General features: G+C 42.4%; 1 protein-coding gene across 5 annotated transcripts in view; it reads right to left on the bottom strand.

The window, feature by feature from the left end:
- Positions 1 to 20,466, bottom strand: part of UBE2G1 (ubiquitin conjugating enzyme E2 G1) — a 95,011-nt gene that overhangs the window by 68,304 nt on the left and 6,241 nt on the right. Inside the window, exon 2 of one of the 5 annotated variants that reach the window (XM_009431600.5) lies at positions 20,040 to 20,091. The exons of the other annotated variants lie outside the window; for them this stretch is intronic. Coding sequence (XP_009429875.2) covers positions 20,040 to 20,058 — 19 coding nt within the window. The 5' untranslated portion in view covers positions 20,059 to 20,091. The remainder of the gene's footprint in view (positions 1 to 20,039; positions 20,092 to 20,466) is intronic. 5 annotated transcript variants of the gene reach the window in all.

Consider the following 20,466-nt stretch of genomic DNA (forward strand, 5'->3'; position numbering starts at 1 on the left):
GCCTGGGCAACAAGAGCAAAACTGCATCCCAAAAAAAAAAAAAAGTCAAAGCCAAATTTTCCTAAAATAACAATAAAACATTCCTTCTCTCTTTTCCTTTTTCATTTCTTTTCCTTCTTTTGATGGAGTCTCACTTCTCTCAGGCTGGGGCTGCACGGGCTGGAGTGCAGTGGTGCAGTCATAGCTCACTGCAGCCCTGGCCGTGGGCTCAAGCTATCCTCTCACCTCAGCTTCCTGATTAGCTGGGAACACAGGTGCATATGGCTTTTTTTTAACTGTTTGTAGAGACAGGGTCTCCCCTATGTTGCCCAGGCTGGTCTCAAATTCCTGGGCTCAAGTGATCCTCCTACCTTGGCCTCCCAAAATGTTGGGGTAACAGGCATGAGCTACCATGCCCAACCTAATAAAACTTATTTATATCCCCTCTTTCATCCTTGCATCCTCCGTCTTGCCCTAAACTGATACTGAGGTTCTGATGTTCTTAGAGAACATAGCTACTGAATTTTCAAAATAGGAATATACTTAAATCCAGTGAGAGTTTGAGTAGATTTTCCAAGCATCTCCCGGTTCCAACTCTCCTTCTAATGTTCCCACTTTATCTGCACTAACTTTACAACTGGTCCTAAAACTACAATTACGTGTTGAGGGAGGGACCTCATGGGCTGTGATTAGATCATGGGGGCATTCACCCATGCTGTTCTCGTGATAGTGAGTTCTCACGAGATCTGATGGTTTTATAAGGTGCTTTTCCCCGCTTCGCACTGCACTTCTCTCTCCTGCCGCCATGTTGAAGAAGGATGTTTGCTTCCCTTTCTGCCATGATTCTAAGTTTCCAGAGGCCTCCCCAGCCATGCAGAACTGTGAATTAAACCTCTTTCCTTTATAAATTATCCAGTCTCGGGCAGTTCTTTATAGTAGCATGAGAACAAACTAATACCCAACATACTATTTTTTTTTTATTTTTTTTCTTAAATAGAGATGGGGGTCTCACAATGTTGACCAGGCTGGTCTTGAACTCCTGGTCTCAAGTGACCCTCCCATTTCGGCCTTCCACACACGGCCCTTTAATTCACGTATTTAAAAAAAAAAAAAAAAAAAAACCTTCAAAACCATAACATGAATATAACAAAATTACAATGTTTCTGATTAGAACTATGAAAATCTTGTCTTTCCAGGGTGAGTTTTAAGTTGATATTCTGTGTGAGTAGCACCTTTGGTGCCCAGTGTCTTTACAAAAAAAAAAAAAAAAAAAGATGGCATAACTAGAAATTACTGACTGAGCCATCTGGCTCAAATGAAAATCCAGTATTTTCAGAGTATTAGTCACACACTGAAAGAAGCTGGTCATGCAAATCACATTGTAACTTTATAAATATTACAAACTTAACAATTTCAGTCAACACTTACTGGGTTCTATGTTCTGTAATCATCCCTTTATAAGTATTAAACTTAATACTCACAAAAATCATGAGATAAGTATGAAAATGTTCCCCATTTTACCCAGACATATCGTCTAACCTGAATCTCTGCCGATGTATTTACTTCTCTACCTTCTCTCATGTTACTCTGGATCAACTGCCCTTGCTCCTAATAAGGCTTCCAAACTGGCCAGTAATTAGATCTGATCTCATTCTTCCCACTCAGATGTCCTCAAAGACACTGCTCCAGAAATTCCTACCCTCTCCTGTGTCATCGGTTCTTCTCTCTACTAAATTCAATCCCATCAGCATCAAGCATGCCACTAGCAATTCTCCAACTTTACACACACACGCATGCAGACACATACACAAATGAAGCCCACAAGCCCTCCAGTTACTGCACCATTTCTCAACACCCCTTCACGGTACAACTTTAAGAGTTGTCTTCATTCCTTATCTCCACTTGCTGCTCTCCTTCCATTCTCTCAGGCTCATACCAATCCGTCCAGTGCAACTGCCTTTCTCAAAGTACCATTCACCTCTAGTGGTCACTCATCAGTCCTTATCTTACCCAAACTCTTTTTTGACACAGCTGATCTCTCTTCCCTTGAAGCTTTCTTCACTTGGCTTAAAGGCCACAGCATTCTGGTTTGCCTCCTCTGACACCTCACTGACGCCGCTCACACTCCTTCACTAGCTTCTGGTTACTTATCTGGCTTCTTAATGCCAGTGTGTCCCAAGACTTAGTCCTCAATCTTCTTCACCTATCTACATTTACTCCCTTATTGAGCCCATCCAACTTCATAGTTTATATGCAATCCATATGCTAACAATTTCCCACTTTATATCTCTAAGCTAAACCTCCTCACTGAATTCCAGATCAAATATAGTAAGCTGCCTATGTGACTTCTCTACTTCAGTGTCTAATAGACAAATCAAAAGTAGCATATTCAAAACCAAGCCCCTGGTTATCTCTTCTTGTCCTGCAGTCTTTCTTTTCCATTTCAGTTAATGTCAACTCCATCCTTTCAGATGTTCAGGCCAAAAACCCTGAAATCATCCTTGACACATTCTCTCACACACTCTACCCTTCAAATATTCTGTTCCTTCTAGGCCAGGCGCAGTAGCTCATACCTGTAATCCCAGCATTTTAGGAGGCCAGGCTGGACAACAAAGTGAGACCCCATTTCTACAAAAAATGTTCAACATTAGTCAGGCGCAGTGGTGCATGCCTATGGTCCCAGCTACTGGGGAAGCTGAGGCTTGAGCCCAGGGGTTCGAGGCTGCAGTGAGCCATGTTTGTGCCACTGAACTCCTGCTGGGCAACAAATCGAGATCCTGCCTCAAAGAAAAAGAAAAGAATTCTATTCCACCAGCAAATTCCAACAGCTCTATTTAGGAAATACACCCAAGAATTAAACCACTTTGTTCTCGGCTCCAATACAGGTCCAAGCTAGCATCATGTCTCATCTGACTCTTCGTGCAGTCTATATTCTCAGCATAGCAAGCCAAGAATGATCTCATTAAAATGTAAATCAGGTCATATCACTCCAGTGCTGAAAAACCTCACGGCTACCTCACTCTGAGTAAAAGCCTAAATCCTTACCTGTAAAAAATCACACATCCTCCCCTCCACACCCTTTGCTGCTCCTCTGACATTGCCAGGCCTCTCTCCCACTGCAGCGCCCCTGTACTGTTCTTCTCTTGGCCTGGAAAGCTCTTCAAGACATCAGTACTCCACCCTCAACTTTTCATTCCCTTTCCCCGCTTTATTTTCTCTCCAGGGCACTTATCACTACCTAATACACCATATTTTTAATTTAATTATCTAGTTTACCATCTGTCTTCCCGCAATAACTGCAAAACTTTGTACCAGCAAAACTTTCATGTCCTGTTCTTTAATGTACTGCTATGTTTACAAAAGTAGGCACTCAAATATTTGTTAAATGTAGAATTCAATTTGAAGATTATGTGTGATCTGCCAGCACTTTAAATTCAAAGTGCCAATATAAGGTAATTTTTACATGATCCTATGGCTTAAAGGCTCTAAAAGTTTATATTAATAACAAATCCAGGCCAGGCGCAGTAGCTCACACCTGTAATCCCAGCACTTTGGGAGGCCCAGGTGGGTGGGTCACCTGAGGTGTAGTCCCAGCTACAAGGGAGGCTGGGGCAGAAGAATTGCTTTAACCCAAGAGGCGGAGGTTGCAGTGAGCCAAAATCATGACACTGGACTCCAGCCTGGATGAAAAGAGTGAGGCTCCATCTCAAAAAAAAATTTTATGTCCAAGCCCTCTTTTCATATATATGAAGGTTGGTTTGGGTGGCATTTCACTATACTCTTCTTCAAACCTTTTTTCTTTTCTTTCTTTTTTTTTTTTTTTTGAGACGGAGTCTACCTCTGTTGCCCAGGCTGGAGTGTGGTGGCGCAATCTCGGCTCACTGCAAGCTCCGCCTCCTGGGTTCACGCCATTCTCCTGCCTCAGCCTCCTGAGTAGCTGGGACTACTGGCGCCCACCACCACGCCCGGCTAATTTTTTGTATTTTAATTAGACACAGGGTTTCACTTGTTTGCCAGGATGGTCTCGATCTCCTGACCTCATGATCCGCCCACCTCATTCTCCCAAAGTGCTGGGATTACAGGCGTGAGCCACCGTGCCCAGCCTCAAACCTTTTTTCAAGACGAGCAGAAACATTTATACTGGTAGATTTCTCCTCAGTTGCAACAGATACAAACTCTGGAGACTAAAGCTCTGGGGATGTTTCTGGAAAAAAATAGCAATGACTATTAGCCAAAAGACAAAAACAGGCAAACAAATACAATGGTACTCCAACAGGCTTCTAAAACAGCACTAAGTCCTTCATTTATTGAAGGAGGAGCCAAGGTTATTCTCAATCGTAAAGCAAGTTCATAGGAGGAATAAATTGCATACCAAGAAAAAAAGCAATCAAGAGTTAAGTACTTAGGGCTATTAACACTGAGTGTTATACAAAGTAAGTCTGTACCTCAAAGAATCTACAATCAAGAAGCCCGGCCGGGCGCGGTGGCTCGCGCCTGTAATCCCAGCACTTTGGGAGGCCGAGGCGGGCAGATCACGAGGTCAGGACATTGAGACCATCCTGACTAACACAGTGAAACCCCGTCTCTACTAAAACTATAAAAAATTAGCTGGGTGTGGTGGTGGGGGCCTGTAGTGCCAGCTACTCGGGAGGCTGAGGCAGGAGAATCTCTTGAACCCGGGAGGCGGAGGCTGCAATGAGCCGAGATGGCGCCACTGCACTCCAGCCTGGACGACAAGAGTGAAACGCCATATGAAAAAAGCTCTCAAAAAAAAAAAAAAAAAAAGGAAAGTTAAAAGCTCTCAGCCAGGTGCGGTGACTCACACCTGTAATCCTAGCACTTTGGGAGGCTGAGGCCAGGGGTTTGAGACCGGCCTGGGCAACACAGTGAGAAACCCCCATCTCTACAAAAAATAAACATAAAACTTAGCTGGGTGTGGTGGTGTACCATGTGGTGGTATAGTCCTAAGCTACATGGGAGGCTGAGACAGGAGGATCACTTGAGCCCAGGGGTTTGAGGCTGCAGTGAGCTATCACTGTGCCACCTCATTGCAGCCTGGGCTACAGAGACTCTGTCCCTAAATATATAAAAAATAAAAAAAAAATAAAAGGGATGAGAGTTAAGGTATTAAAAAATAAGTATTTTACCTGCCTTCAGAAATTTCCCACAATTCAAAATTCAAAAATGTTTATGTGGCTAAGAAATGAAGAATCAAACTTCAAATTACAAACAGAATTACTGAAAATTTTAAATGAGCTTTGCAAATACATTAATTCAGAACTAAAAGTCTGATATGATGTCACATTAAAGCAAGAAGCCCAGAAGGGACAAGCAGAGTGACAGCACCAAATGGGCAGCCAGAAATACAAGGAAGTCCAAGCCCCTCATGAGCAACTTAGTTTTCATGACTTTTTTCCAACTTTTATTTCAGATTCAGGGGGTTATTACTTTGTTTGAGGGGAAAAGGTGTCAACAACTTTTCTCTGCAATGTTTAGCCAAAGGTAATCTAATAAATAAGCAAATAATCTTTCCCACACAAGCCTCGAGCAGATTCTAATGGCCTGAAAAGTACAAATGATGCTCAATTTGAATTTTAAACAATATTGTTTCACTTTCATTCTATAAAGAAAATGAAAATATAATTTACTCTGAAAGGCACTTTTAAAAATTCAATTCCTGGCTTATTTCCAGTAACTTACAAATATTCCCTATACATAACTTTCATTGATCCCTTTAAAACTTTAAAAATCACACATACAGTAAATAAACCTTCGGTAACACTATAAAAACAATTACTATTACTTCTAGCAATTACTTATCAAGGCAAATAAACAGCTACTGAATTTACCATTGAACTTTCTTTAGTCATAGTAATGAGAGATATCTGGTACTCCACTGCATTTACTGAAAAAATGTTTACAGACTTAAGACTTGTTTACTCTTCTAATAGTCACCTACTACACAATTCTCATCTTACAAGGGAAGGTCTCTTGTTGATCTTCAGAGCATGAAATCAGAGACAGCTTTAGTATGTAGATCCCCAAGTAAAAATAGAACAGATTCCAGGGACTCAAAATGAGAAGGCGGAGGAAGAACAACTCTTATTTAAGAAAACAACCTACAGTTCTATTCAAAATCATAAAATGGGTGATTATATTTCATATAATTTGGATACCAAGTGTTGAATAATTCAAGATTGCACTTTTAGAATTCATTTTACCTTGGGATTACTAATAGGATTCTAGCATCTGCTATTGATATTGCAACAATATAGGATTCAGAATTGCTAAACAACTTCCTCTTTATAAAAATGACTAACCTTAAAATACAGTCTGATTTACAACCAGTAATCTGAAGACCAATTTTAACTCATACTTTCTACCTTCTGAAAGCCTTTTACACTAATTAAATAAACATCAAATGTTAGTACTAACCAACAATAACCATGAATGCCTCACTCAGACTAAAAGCCTAAATCCTTACCTGTAAAAACCACACAGACTCTCCTCCACACCCTTTGTTGCTCCTTATCCAGACTTATACCGAAATAATCCTAAATATGTATTAGATAGCTAATACACTTGTTTTGTATGGTCCTTCACAGTAGATGAGTTACTGCAGTCTCATCTATACAGCTTACATTTTCTTCTTCTTTTTTTTTTTTTTTTTTTTTTTTGAGACAGAGTCTCACGCTGTTGCCCAGGCTGGAGTGCAGTGGCGCGATCTCGGCTCACTGCAACCTCTGCCTCCTGGGTTCAAGCGATTCTTCTTGCCTCAGCCTCCCAAGTGGCTGGGACTATAGGTGTGCACCACCATGCCCGGCTAATTTTTGTGTTTTTAGTAGAGACGGGGTTTCACTATGTTGGCCAGGCTGGTCTTGAACTCCTGACCTCGTGATCCACCCGCCTCGGCCTCCCAAAGTGCTGGGATTACACGTGTGAGCCACCGCGCCCAGCTCCAGCTTACATTTTCAATAGAAGTCAAGAAAGGAAGACAGAGGAAACTTAAACTCTGTGATTCATTCAAAATATATTTGCTGAGTATCTATATATGCCCAGTATTGTGTTATGTGCTAGTGATATAATGTAGCACAGGATCAGACGCAGTGGCTCATGCCTGTAATCCCAGCACTTTGGGAGACCAAGGCAGGCGGATCACTTGAGGTCAGGAGTTGGAGACCAACCTGGCCAACACAGTGAAACCCCGTCTCTACTAAAAATACAAAAATTAGCCGGGCATGGTGGTGTATGCTTGTAATCTCAGCCACTCAGGAGGCGGAGGTTGCAGTGAGCCAAGATCATGTCACTGCACTCCAGCCCTGGGCAACAGAGTTACTCCAGCTCAAAAAAATAATAATAAATGTACCACAGGTTGAGTATCCCTTATCTAAAATGCTTGGGACCAAAAACATTCTGGATTTCAGATTTTGGAGTATTTGCACACACATAATGAGACATCCTGGAAGTGTAACCCAAGTCTATTAAACACAAAATTTATTTATGTTCCACTCACAGGCATATCTTGTTTTAATGCACTTCAGTTACTGTGTTTTTAACAAATTGAAGGTTCATCAAGCAAGTCTATCAGTGCCATTTTTCCAACATCATGTGCTCGCTTGATGTCTCTGTGTCATATTTCGGTAATTCTCACAGTATTTCTTCTTCTTCTTTTTTTTTTTTTTTTTTTTTTTTTGGACATAGAGTCTCGCACTGTCACCCAGACTGGAGTGCAGTGGCACAATCTCAGCTCACTGCAACCTCCACCTGCTAGGTTTGAGAGATTCTCATGCCTCAGCCTCCCAAATAGCTGCAACTACAGGCAAATGCCACCATGACTGGCTAATTTTTGTATTCTTTTAGTAGATACAGGTTTTCACCACGTGGACCAGGCTGGTCTCAAACTCCTGACCTCAAGTGATCCACCCATCTCAGCCTCCCAAAGTGACAGGATAAAGGCGTGAGCCACCGCGCCTGGCCAGTTTTTTTCATTATTACTATATTTGTTATGGTGATCTGTGATCAGTGATCTTTGGTTTTTCTATTGTAATTGTTTTGGGGCACCACGAATGGTGCCCATATGAGAAAGCAAGCTTAATAAACGTTGTGTGTGTTCTGACTGCTCCACCAACCGCCAGTTCCTGTCTGTCTCCCTGATTCTCAGGACTCCCAATTATCCTGAGACACAACAATACTGAAATTAAGTCAAATAATAACCCTAGAATGGCCTCTAAATGTTCAAGTGGTCTCACTTTAAATCAAAAGCTAGAAACGATTAAGATTAGTGGACGCCTGGCCAAGAAATTTTAAAAGTTAGCCAGGCGCAATGGCGTGCACCTGTAGTCCCAACTACTTGGGAGGCTGAGGCAGGAGGATCACCTAAGCCCAGGAGGCTGAGGCTGCAGTGAGCTATAACCACACCACTGCACTCCAGTCTAGCTGACAGAGCAAGACCCTGTCTGTAAAGAAAAAAATAATATACATTAGGACATCTATTAAATTAAAAGTAAATTAAATTAAAAATAAATAAACAACGGGCCGGGGGCAATGGCTCATGCCTGTAATCCCAGCACTTTGGGAGGCTGAAGTGGGTAGATCATGAGGTCAGCAGTTCAAGACCAGCCTGGCCAACATGGTGAAACCCCACCACTACTAAAATACAAAAATTAACTAGGCATGGTGGCATGTGCCTATAATTCCAGGTACTCAGGAGGCTGAGGCACAAGAATCACTTGAACCTGGGAGGCAGAGGTTGCAGTCAGCTGAGATTATGCCACTGCACTCCAGCCTGGGAGACACAACAAGACTCCGTCTCAAAAAAATAAAAATAAAAATAAAAATTAATTAATTAATAATAATAGGGCCGGGCACGGTCGCTCACACCTGTAATCCCAGCACTTTGGGAGGCCAAGGCAGGCAGATCACGAGGTCAAGAGTTCACGACCAGCCTGGCCAACATGGTGAAACCCAGTCTCTACTAAGAATACAAAAATTAGGCTGGGCGAGGTGGCTCACGCCTGTAATCTCAGCACTTTGGGAGGCCGAGGTGGGCAGATCACGATGTCAGGAGTTCAAAAACAGCCTGACCAACATGGTGAAACCCCGTCTCTACTAAAATACAAAAATTAGCCAGACGTCGTGGCGCATGCCTGTAATCCCAGCTACTCAGGATGCTGAGGCAGGAGAATTGCTTGAACCCGGGAGGCAGAGGTTGCAGTGAGCCAAATTTGTACCACTGCACTCCAGCCTAGGACTACCATGAGAATGGTGTGACACCATATATGTTTTTCTTTAAGGATGGTTTAGAGATGGAAAAATGTTAACAAATTTGGCAATTACTTTGGATCACCTGCCGTCATAACTGGCTGCTGCTTGTCATTCACACAACACCAGGACTTAAAACAAATGGAACTGATGTCATCTTGAACTCTTCATTTATTTTGATTTGGAATGGAGGCATTGTTTTTAAAAAAAAAACACGTCACATAGTTGTCTAAAAATAAAATACATTTAATTGGCCAGGCGCTGTGGCTCACGCCTGTAATCCCAGCAGCTTGGGAGGCCGAGGTGGGCGGATCACGAGGTCAGGAGATTGAGACCATCCTGGGTAACATGGTGAAACCCCGTCTCTACTAAAAATACAAAAAATTAGCCAGGCGTGGTGGCATGCACCAGTAGTCCCAGCTATTCGGGAGGCTGAGGCAGAAGAATGGCATGAACCCGGGAGGCGGAGCTTGCAGTGAGCCGAGATTGCGCCACTACACTCCAGTCTCGGCGACAGAGCGAGACTCCGTCTCAAAAAAAAAAAAAAATTACATTTAACCTCAAATTAAATAAATAAAAGGACACTGTAATATAACATCTTCACAATACCCAAAATGAGTTTCAAAGGCCTGTTACTTATAGCATACCTATTCAAAGTGGGAGAGAGGGGCCCTCACCATCTTGCTCAGGCTGGTCTCAAAACTCCTGGACTCAAGCAATCCTCCTGCCTCGGCCTCCCAAAATGTTGGGATTACAGAAGTTAAGTCACTGCACCCAGTGCTTAAAACTTTTTCAGAATCTTCTTATATACAAATGAGCAAATTTCTATCTTACATATTATGGCTAATGTAACTAACTTAGAACATTGTTGGCCAGGCGTGGTAACTCACACCTGTATTCCCAGCACTTTGGGAGGCTGAGAAGGGTGGATCACCTGAGGTCAGGAGTTTAGGACCAGCCTGGCCAACATGGTGAAACCTCGTCTCTACCAAAAATACAAAAATTAGCTGAGCATGGTGGTGCACCTGTAATCCCAGCTACTCAGGTGGCTGAGGTGGGAGAATTGCTTGAACCTGGGAGGCAGAGGCTGCAGTAAGCTGAGACTGTGCCACTGCACTCCAGCCTGGGCAACAGAGCAAGACCCTGTCTCAAAAAAAAACAAAAAAGAACACTGTCAAGGCAGTTAAAACTAAGTATCACCTTGAACATTTCAAAATAAATAATAAAGAATTCAGAGAACATCTGGCTCTGAAGAGTGTCAGTCTCCAAATTAAACTAATTGTAAAAATGTGCACCCAGCAACTTAGACGTAATTATTTAGGTTATAATTTATCTATTTAAATCACTCTTAGATAATGCAGCTATATCATTTTCCTGATAATGATGTCTTCACCATTCCTACAGAGAAAATGTTTGAATCCAGCTCATTTAAAAATAGTATGAGGCTGGACGTGTTGGCTCATGTCTGTAATCCCAGCCCTTTGGGAGGCCGAGGAGGGCAGATCACAAGGTCAGGAGGTCGAGACCATCCTGGCTAACATGGTGAAACCCCGCCTCTACTAAAAATACAAAAAAACTAGCCGGGCATGGTGGCAGGCGCCTGTAGTCCCAACTACTTGGGAGGCTGAGGCAGGAGAATGGCGTGAACTCGGGAGGCAGAGCTTGCAGTGACCCGAGATCTCACCACTGCACTCCAGCCTGGGCAACAGAGCGAGACTTCGTCAAAAAAAAAAAAAAAAAAAAAAATTTAGCCAGGTGTAGTGGTGCGTGCCTGTAATCCCAGCTACTCAGGACTCTGAGACAGGAGAATCACCTCTGCCCAGGAGGCAGAGGTTGCAGTGAGCCTGGCTGACAGAGGGAGACTGTCTCATGGGGGCTGGGGGGTGGGAGAGAGAGTTAAAAATAAGAGAAACTGAATGCAGGGTATATAAGAACTCACTGTACTATTCTCACAGTTCTTCTGTATATCTGAAACTCTTCTAAAAAGGTTTATTTAAAAACAAAAATCCTATCACAGTCATATTGCTTCCCCAACAGCCATGCCATATGGCTTAGAGGCTGAAGAGGGTAGCAGGCAACACAATACCCTCGTCTGTGCCACTGCTGCACCTGCAAGAGTTAAATATAAACCAAACTGGATAACGACAATTTTGTTGTATCCATTTGGCAAATGCTCAGGGCAGAAGAAGAGCAAAGGTGTCATCCTAAGGGAGAGATGTAGAAATAACCAGAGAAGATAGCAAAAATACAGTATTTTCCTAGGGGAACTATCATACCATAAATGTTCACAGCGGTCTGAAAATCAGAAATTATTCTGAGCTTTGTCAGTGCCAAGTAAAAGAAGAAAAAAGAATGAACAGAAAAAAGAAATTAGCACAGCCTAAAGTACTAATGAGGATAATATAAACCTTACGCACTGCTAAATACAAAAAAATAGGGAAATACAATCCTCTGTTTACCTAGGGTGAAAGAGTATCAAGGAAGACCTCGGAATAACACTCCTCTCTCTATATAAACCTTAAATAAGTAATTTAGTTTTAGAATCCTAAAGCACAAAAGATGGCAAACAGACTCAAAATACCAGATGCGGCCATCACCAATAGTTATTAGTTCCCCTTCCAAAAGTTACAAAGACTTCAGAGTTTAACAGACAGTGTGCAGTGGTAATAAAATGCGGTGGTCTTGGCCGGGTGCAGTGGCTCACGCCTGCAATCCCAGCACTTCGAAAGGCCGAGGCGGGTGAGGTGAGGAGTTAGAGACCAGCCTGGCCAACATGGTGAAACTCCGTCTTTTAAATATATTTGACACATCCTCAAAAAAAGTGACAAAATCAAAGGATCATATGACCCCACAGGCTCCCCAGGACCTAAGTAGGAAAGGGATCATCGTATCAACATTAATTTTATATTCATTCTCTATGTAGATCTAATTTAAACATTGTTTTTCTAAGAGGGGGTCTTGCTGGGTCAACCAGGTTGGAGGGCAGTGATGCACTCATGGCTCACTGCAGCCTTCAACTCCCGGGCTCAAGCGATCCTCCTGTCTTAGTCTCCCAAAGTGCTGGGATTACAGGCGTGAGCCACTGCACCAGGCCTAAACTTTGTTAAATGACAAGTTTGAAGATTAATGAAGTCTAGCTGTCTTGGTTCTGCTATTGCAAATAAGTGAAACTTAGTATTCTCTTTTGGAAACTATGGTCAGAAAGCTGGGTAGGAAATTTAAGGCTGCTAGGGCAGAGGACCAGACAGGAACTTCAGAGATGTGGGAGGAAACGCCAAAAAGAAAACAATGTTAATTTTTGTAGTAATTTTTTAAATTATACCGAAAAGCTATAGTTATGACAGAGTTGTTCATTAAAGAAAATACTTCAGGGGTGGGCGTGGTGGCTGTATTATAGATAATACAGCTAGATCATTTTCCTGATAATGACATTTTCACCATTCCTACAGAGAAAATGTTTGAATCCAGCTCATTCAAAAATATTTTGTATGAGGCCGGGCATGGTGGCTCACCCCTGTAATCCCAGCACTTTGGGAGGCCGAGGCGGGCAGACTGCCTGAGCTCAGGAGTTCAAGATCAGCCTGGGCAACACGGAGAAACCCCGTCTCTTCTAAAATACAAAAATCAGCCGGGCGTGGCTGGGTACATTGGCTCACGCCTGTAATCCCAGCACTTTGGGAGGCCGAGACGGGCGGATCACGAGGTCAGGAGATCGAGACCATCCTGGCCAACACAGTGAAACCCCGTCTCTACTAAAAATACAAAAAATTAGCCGGGTGTGGTGGCGGGCGCCTGTAGTCCCACGTACCCAGGAGGTTGAGGCAGGAGAATTGCTTGAACCCAGGAGGCGGAGGCTGCGGTGAGCCGAGATCACGCCACTGCACTCCAGCCTGGGCGACAGAGTGAGACTCCATCTCGAAAACAACAACAACAACAACAAAAACTTTGAAAGAAAAATAAGGACCTTGATGAGACACTGAAGGTGTCTCAACAAGTGTCACTTGCTTAAACAAGTAAATGGAAAAGAAAAAAAATGTAAGAAGGGGGAAGAATGTGTATAATATTGTGGTGAAGTAGCTATATTGTATTACCAACTAATATAAACTAGTGTCGATCAACGAAACCCCATATATATAGAGAGTTTCGTTGATATATATATATACACACACACACATATAATGTCACACCCCAGCATTTTTTTTTTTTTAGACAGAGTCTTGTTCTGTCACCAGGCTGGAGTGTAGTGGCGATCTTGGCTCACTGCAACCTCGGTTCAAGAGGTTCTTGAACACCTGGGTTCAAGTGATTCTCCTGCCTCAGCCTCCCGAGTAGCTGGCACTACAGGCACGTGCCACCACACCAGGCTAATTTTTGTATTTTTAGTAGAGACGGGTTTCACTGTGTTGGCCAGGATGGTCTCGATCTCCTGACCTCGTGATCCACCTGCCTCGGCCTCCCAAAGTGCTGGGAATACAGGCGTGAGCCACCGTGCCCGGTCAAATTTTTTTTTTTGAGACAGAGTCTCACTCAGTCACCCAGGCTGGAATGCAGTGGCGTGATCTCAGCTCACTGCAACCTCTGCCTTCTGGGTTCAAGAGATTCTCCTGCCTTGGCCTCCCAAAGTGCTGGGATTACAGGTGTGAGTCACTGCACCTGGCCTACCCCCAGCATTTTTAAGGTCTTCCACAAACGTCAACCTTTCCAGATAGTTTTCCCACTAGTTCAGTTTATCATATACTCCAACTACACAACTTCTTTCAGCATAAACTTTGTCTTGCTTGTTCTTTTCCCTCAGCCTTAAATATTTTCCTTTTTCTGTGTGTCAAATTTGACAGATCTTTTAAAGGTCAAGCACAAGTGTCATGAACTCCTCCTCAAAGCCCTCCATGAACCAGACTGGTAGAAGCCAGCTTCTCTTGACTTTTTCTGTAATAACAACCCTAAAGCAGCTGTATTATGGAACTTTTATTTTTCTACAGACTACAAGTTCCTGAAACACCAAAACAGCATCCCGATAGTACACAAAACGGGCATCAAACTTGCTGATTTAAGAGACAGCATTAGATCTGCATAAATGAGCTTCACTCCACAGATCAAAGAACCCTCCGAAATTACATACCAAATTATGCATGTGTGCTTTTCTCAGGAGGTCTTTTAACTCTTGCTAGATTCTCAAAGGAAACTAAGAACTCCCAAAAGAAAAAAAATAAACTCTGAGAAGGCTGAGAAGGAAAGGGGTCGAGTTTTATCAGAAAATAAAACTGTTTCTACTAGCCAGCTCCATCAGCATTTAGGAGGGTTAGATTGGAGAAATTACCCAATTTCTTTATTTACTTCAAATATTTGGCTGGGGCAAAGATTTGACACATGGTTCAAGGTGGGAGGATTGCTTGAACCCAGTAGTTCAAGACCAGCCTGGGCAACGTGGCAAAACCCTGTCTCTACCAAAAAAAAATTTTTTTTAATTTGCTGAGCATGGTGGCGCGTGCCTGTAGTCCCAGCTACTGAGGCAGATAAGGTGGGAGGTTCACTTGGGTCTGGGAGATTGAGGCTGCAGTAGGCCATCATCACATCCCTGCACTCCAGCCTGGGTGACAGAGCAAGACTTTATCAAAAGGAAAAATAAGCCAGGTGTGGTGGTGCATGCCTATAGTCCCAGCTATAGGGAGGGAGGGAGGAGGATTGCTTGAGCCGAGGAAGTGGAGGCTGCAGTGGGCCTTGATGTTGCCACTGCACTCTAGTCCGGACAACAGAGCAAGACCCTGTCTCAAAACAAAACAAAGATTTGATGTGATTTGCCTCACAAGCAACTGGGACTACAGGCATGTGCAACCACGACCAGCTAATTTTTGTATTCTTAGTAGAAATGGGGTTTCACCATGCTGGCCATGGCTTATCTCAAACTCCTGACCTCAGGTGATCCACCTGCCTCGGCCTCCCAAAGTTCTGGGATTACAGGCGTGAGTCACTCTGGGATTACAGGCATGAGTCACTAAGCCCGGCCTGCCAGACTATTTCCTTAGAAATTCATTTACTGGCTGGGAGCGATGGCTCAAGCCTATAATCCCAGCACTTTGGGAGGCCGAGGCGGGTGTATTACCTGAGGTCAGGAGTTTAACACTAGCCATGGCCAGCATGGTGAAACCACATTTCTACTAAAAATACAAAACTTAGCCGGTTGTGGTGGCACACGCCTGTAGTCCCAGCTACTTCTGAGGCTGAGGCGGGAGAATCGCTTGAACCTGGGAGGCCGAGGTTGCGGTGGGCTGAGATCGTGCCACTACACTCCAGCCTGGGCAACAAGAGTGAAACTCCATCTCAAAAAAAAAAAAGAAAAAAAAATTCATTTACTACTGGCTGCTCTGCCTATGGAGTAGCCATTCTTTTTTTTTTTTTCTGAGACGGAATTTCTTGTTCCCCAGGCTGGAGTGCAGTGGCATGATCTCAGCTCGCTGCAACCTCCACCTCGCGGGTTCAAGCGATTCTCCCGCCTCAGCCTCCTGAGTAGCTGGGATTACAGGTGTGCACCACCACACCCAGCTAATTTTGTATTTCTAGTAGAGATGGGGTTTCTCCATGTTGGTCAGGCTGGTCTCAAACTCCCAACCTCAGGTGATCCGCCCGCCTCGGCCTCCCAAAGTGCTGGGATTACAGGCGAGAGCCACTGCACCTGGCAGAGTAGCCAGTCTTTATTCCTTTACTTTCTTAATAAACTTGTTTCACTTTAAAAAAAAAAAAAAAAAGCCAGGCATGGTGGCTTACGCCTGTAATCCCAGCACTTTGGGAGGCTGAAGCGGGCAGATCACCTGAGGTCAGGAGTTCGAGAACAGCCTGACCAACGTGGAGAAACCCCGTCTCTACTAAAAAATACAAAAAACTAGCTGTGCATGGTGGCACACGCCTGTAACCCCAGCTACTCGGGAGGCTGAGGCAGGAGAATCGCTTGAACCCAGGAGGCAGAGGTTGCAGTGAGCCGAGATGGTGCTACTGCACTTCAGCCTGGGCGACAAGAGCGAAACTGTCTCAAAAAAAAATTAAATAAATAAATAAATAAAAAACGTTGTTTACATAGTGCTACTAAATGTAGCACCTCAAGGTAGGGATATCACATCAATTACCTTTGCGTTCCCGCAGCATCTCAATACAACGGCATATAAGGGCTCAATAAATAAACTTTTATGCTGATCCTTTATTCCATTTTCCAAGCAACCACACAAGTTTAAATGAAGACTGCTATTTAAAATTATGATGGTAGCTGTGCGTGGTGGCTCATGCCTGTAATCCCAGCACTCTGCGAGGCCAAGCCAAGAGGATTGCTTGAGTCCAGGAGTTCAAGACCAGCCTGAGCAACACAGCAAGACTTTGTCTCAAAAATAAGTAATAAATAACAAAAAAATAAAATTAAGACGGAATTTCTGTCTTAAACTACAGGTTTCTCTATTTCAACTTCCTGTTCCTTGAACATGTTAATAGAGCAACCATGTAGTTGTATTTATAACTACAAATATTAAGTTCTTTATTTGAAAAAGGATTGATAATAATGCATGGTTACAGGTGACTTTTTTTAAAAACTTCTTATTCTGAAATACAGTCCCATAGGACAAGGGGGAACTGTACAGAAAGGTTTCCTGTAACCTTTACCCAGTTTCTCCCAAATGCTAACATCCTGTATAACTCTAGCACAATATCAAACCCAAGAAATCTACAGTGGTGCAATCCATATACTTTATAGTCCCCCCACCCCTGCCCCATCGGCATTTTCAATTACTTGTGGTCAAGCTCAGTCTGAAAATATTAAATGGAAAATAACAGAAAAAATAAACAATTCCTAAGTTGTAAATTTTGTGTTGTTCTAAGTAGCTTGATGAAATCTCACACTGTCCCTCCTGCCTATCACTTAGCAGTGCCTGGTTTCAAGTAACCCTTATTTTACTTAATAATGGCCCCAGAGTGCAAGAGTAGTAATGCCAGCATATTGTTATCATTGCTCTGTGTTATTATTGTTGTTAACCTTACTGTGACTAACATAAATTAAATCCTATCATAGGTATGCATATATAGGAGAAAGCACAAGGTTCAGGACTATCAGTGGTTTCAGGCATCCCCTGGAGGTCTTGGAAAGTATTTATCCCATGCAGATAAGGGAGGACTACTGTATTCAGATGTCATCACTCGGTTGTGTGTGTGTGGGGGGGGGGGGTGTGTGTATATAACTCTATGCAATTTTATCACATTTGCAGATGTGTGTAATCACTATCAAGATACAATACTGTTCATCACCACAAAGATCCCTCATGTTACTGTATACCACATATCCCTCATGTCCCTAAATCCCTGAACACCACTATTCTCCATCACTGTAATTTTGTCATTTCAAGAATTTTATACAAAGGTGCCAAGACCACCCATAAAGAAGGACAATCTAGCCAAGATCCCGCCACTGCACTCCAGCCTGGGCAACAAGAGCGGAACTCTGTCTCAAAAAAAACAAAAAAAAATAGGCTGGATGCAGTGGCTCACACCTGTAATCCCAACATTCTGGGAGGCCAAGACAGGAGGACTGCTTGAGCCCAGGAGTTCAAAACCAGCCTGGGCAACACAGCAAGACCCCATCTCTATTTTTATAAAAAATTTTTAAAAGATATATGTAGACACAAAGAGAGAGAGACCCTGTCTCTTAAAAAAGAAAAAAAAAAGCAAGCTGTTTTCTATCTATAGTGGATATACAATTATACATTCCCACCAGCAATGTATAAAAGTTCAAGTTTCTCCAAGTCCCTGGCAGCATTTAGTGTTACAGTTTTTTTAATTTTAACTATTCTAACAGGTAAGTGGTGATATCTTACTGTGATTTCAATTTGCATTTCCCTGATGTCTAATAATGTTGAACATGTTGTCACTTGTTTGCTATTTGTATGTCCTCTTCAGTGAAATGTCTCTTGGTGTCTTTTGCCCTTATTTTTTATGCAGGGCCTTGCTCTGTGGCCCAGGCTGGAGTGTAGCGGTGGTGCAGTCACAGCTCACTGCCGCCTCAAAATCCCCATCTCAAGCGATGCTCCTATTCAAGCCTCCCTAGTAGCTGAAACTACAGATGAGAGCCACCACACCTGGCTAATTTTGCCCATTTTTTTGAATTGACTTTTTTTTTTTAAACTGTTGAGGGTTCTTTAAATATTCTAGATACAATCAGTTGCCAGATATGTGATTTGCAAATGTTCTTCCAGTTTGTAGCTTGTCTTTGCATCCTCTTAACAGTCTTTAATCAGGTAAAAATTCTTAATTTTCATGATGTCCAGTTTACTAATATTTCCTTTTATGGCTCATGCTTTTGGCATCAAGTTGAAAAAGAACTTGGCTGGGCGCGTGGCTCACGCCTGTAATCCCAGCACTTTGGGAGGCTGAAGCAGGCGGATCACCTGAGGTCAGGAGTTCAAGACCAGCCTGACTAACATAGAGAAACCCTGTCTCTATTAAAAATACAAAATTAGCTGGGTGTGGTGGCCCATGCCTGTAATCTCAGCTACTCGGGAGGCTGCAGTGGGAGAATCGCTTGAACCCAGGTGGCAAGAAATTGCGGTGAGCCGAGATCGTGCCACTGCACTTAAGCCTGGGCAACAAGAGCAAAACTCCATCTCAAAAAAATAAAATAAAACAAAAAAAAGGAAAAAGAACTCTTTGCCTAGCATTACTCTGTCTTAACATAGAAACCCTAGAAAATATATACCTTACATAAGAATATGATAATGTAATTAAAATGCATGTACATTCAAAAGCAAAGGAAAAGTGTCTCCTGACATAAAGAACTTTTTAAAAAATTCCTATTTGATAAAAGGAAAAGTGTCTCCTGACATAAAGAACTTTTTTAGAAATTCCTATTTGATAAACTTACTTAAAAGCAATCTTGTTTTACAAGATTAAAGCAAACAAACAACAAACAGCTGCCAGGTAAAAATTTAAGGTCTTTGTTTTTTGTATTTTTAACATATCCCTAGCCAATAGAAGAGTAAATAAGAATAGCTAAAGGAAAAAAAGCAAAGATACAGCAATAGCAGTTTTTCTAAGTCACTGGACATGGGTATAAAGGTTAAATAAAAAGTAAAATAAAATATTTCCGCTTACAAAAATTAACTTGTTGCAAATCTAGAACATAACTTTATAAAAAGAGGTATACATCTCTACAGCAACAGCAATACAGTACAGTATTTCTTCCAGAAGTTTCTATGAGGGCCAGAATCTATCAATGGAACAGCACTGATAAAAACTTCTGATTAGACCGGGCGCGAAGGCTCACGCCTGTAATCCCAACACTTTGGGAGGCCAAGGCGGGCCAAGGAGACCATCCTGGCCAACATGGTGAAACTCCATCTCTACTAAAAATACAAAAATGATCCAGGGGTAGTGGCGTGTGCCTGTAGTCCCAGCTACTCAGAAGGCTGAGGCAGGAGAATCACTTGAACCCGGGAGGCAGAGGCTGCAGTGAGCCAAGATCTCGCCACTATACTCCAGCCTGGGCAACAGAACAAGGCTCCATCTCAAAACAAAAAACAAAACAAAAAAAAACTGCTGATTAACTCAAATTAGCCCAATACTATCTTGCACTAGGGGGAAAAAGTTTAGAATGTTTTATTGTAACATTTAAATATCTTATTTCCTGAAATTACATTTTATTCTTTATCATTTATCTGTTTATACCAATAATTCATATTCATTACCAAAATTTGGAAAATGTTTGCTTTTTCTGATTTGTACTTTTCTGTACCTGAAATGCTATTAACCATATAAAACTACACTATGTTTACCTTGCCAGAGTGTTTCCATAAGCCCACACTTCCTTCTCTGAAAAGTTATTTCCTACAAACCAATGAAAGGTAGCATTAGACACACCCTTAGAGGTCATCTAAATTCTAACAAAAATTTAAATCTAAAAAAAAGGTTTCAATAATTAAGAAATGCCAAATTATTTATCCTAAATCAAACTGATCTCATTAAAAGAGTGCTTAATTAATACTTTACTTGCTTAAAGCAAAGGAATGCCCACACTGTACCCTCCTGCCAACAAAAAAATTGTACTGAAGTACCCAAGACCAAAAGAGGCGAAGGACTGAAACTCATCTTGACAGTGCAATCAAACATTCTTCACCTGAGAAAAGGAAGTCAAAAGGCAACAATATAATGATAGTCACTGGATTATCAGATTTTCCACCCTAGATCCACTCTATTAAATAA

Source organism: Pan troglodytes, chromosome 19, assembly GCF_028858775.2.
Source record: "Pan troglodytes isolate AG18354 chromosome 19, NHGRI_mPanTro3-v2.0_pri, whole genome shotgun sequence".
NCBI lineage: Eukaryota > Metazoa > Chordata > Mammalia > Primates > Hominidae > Pan > Pan troglodytes.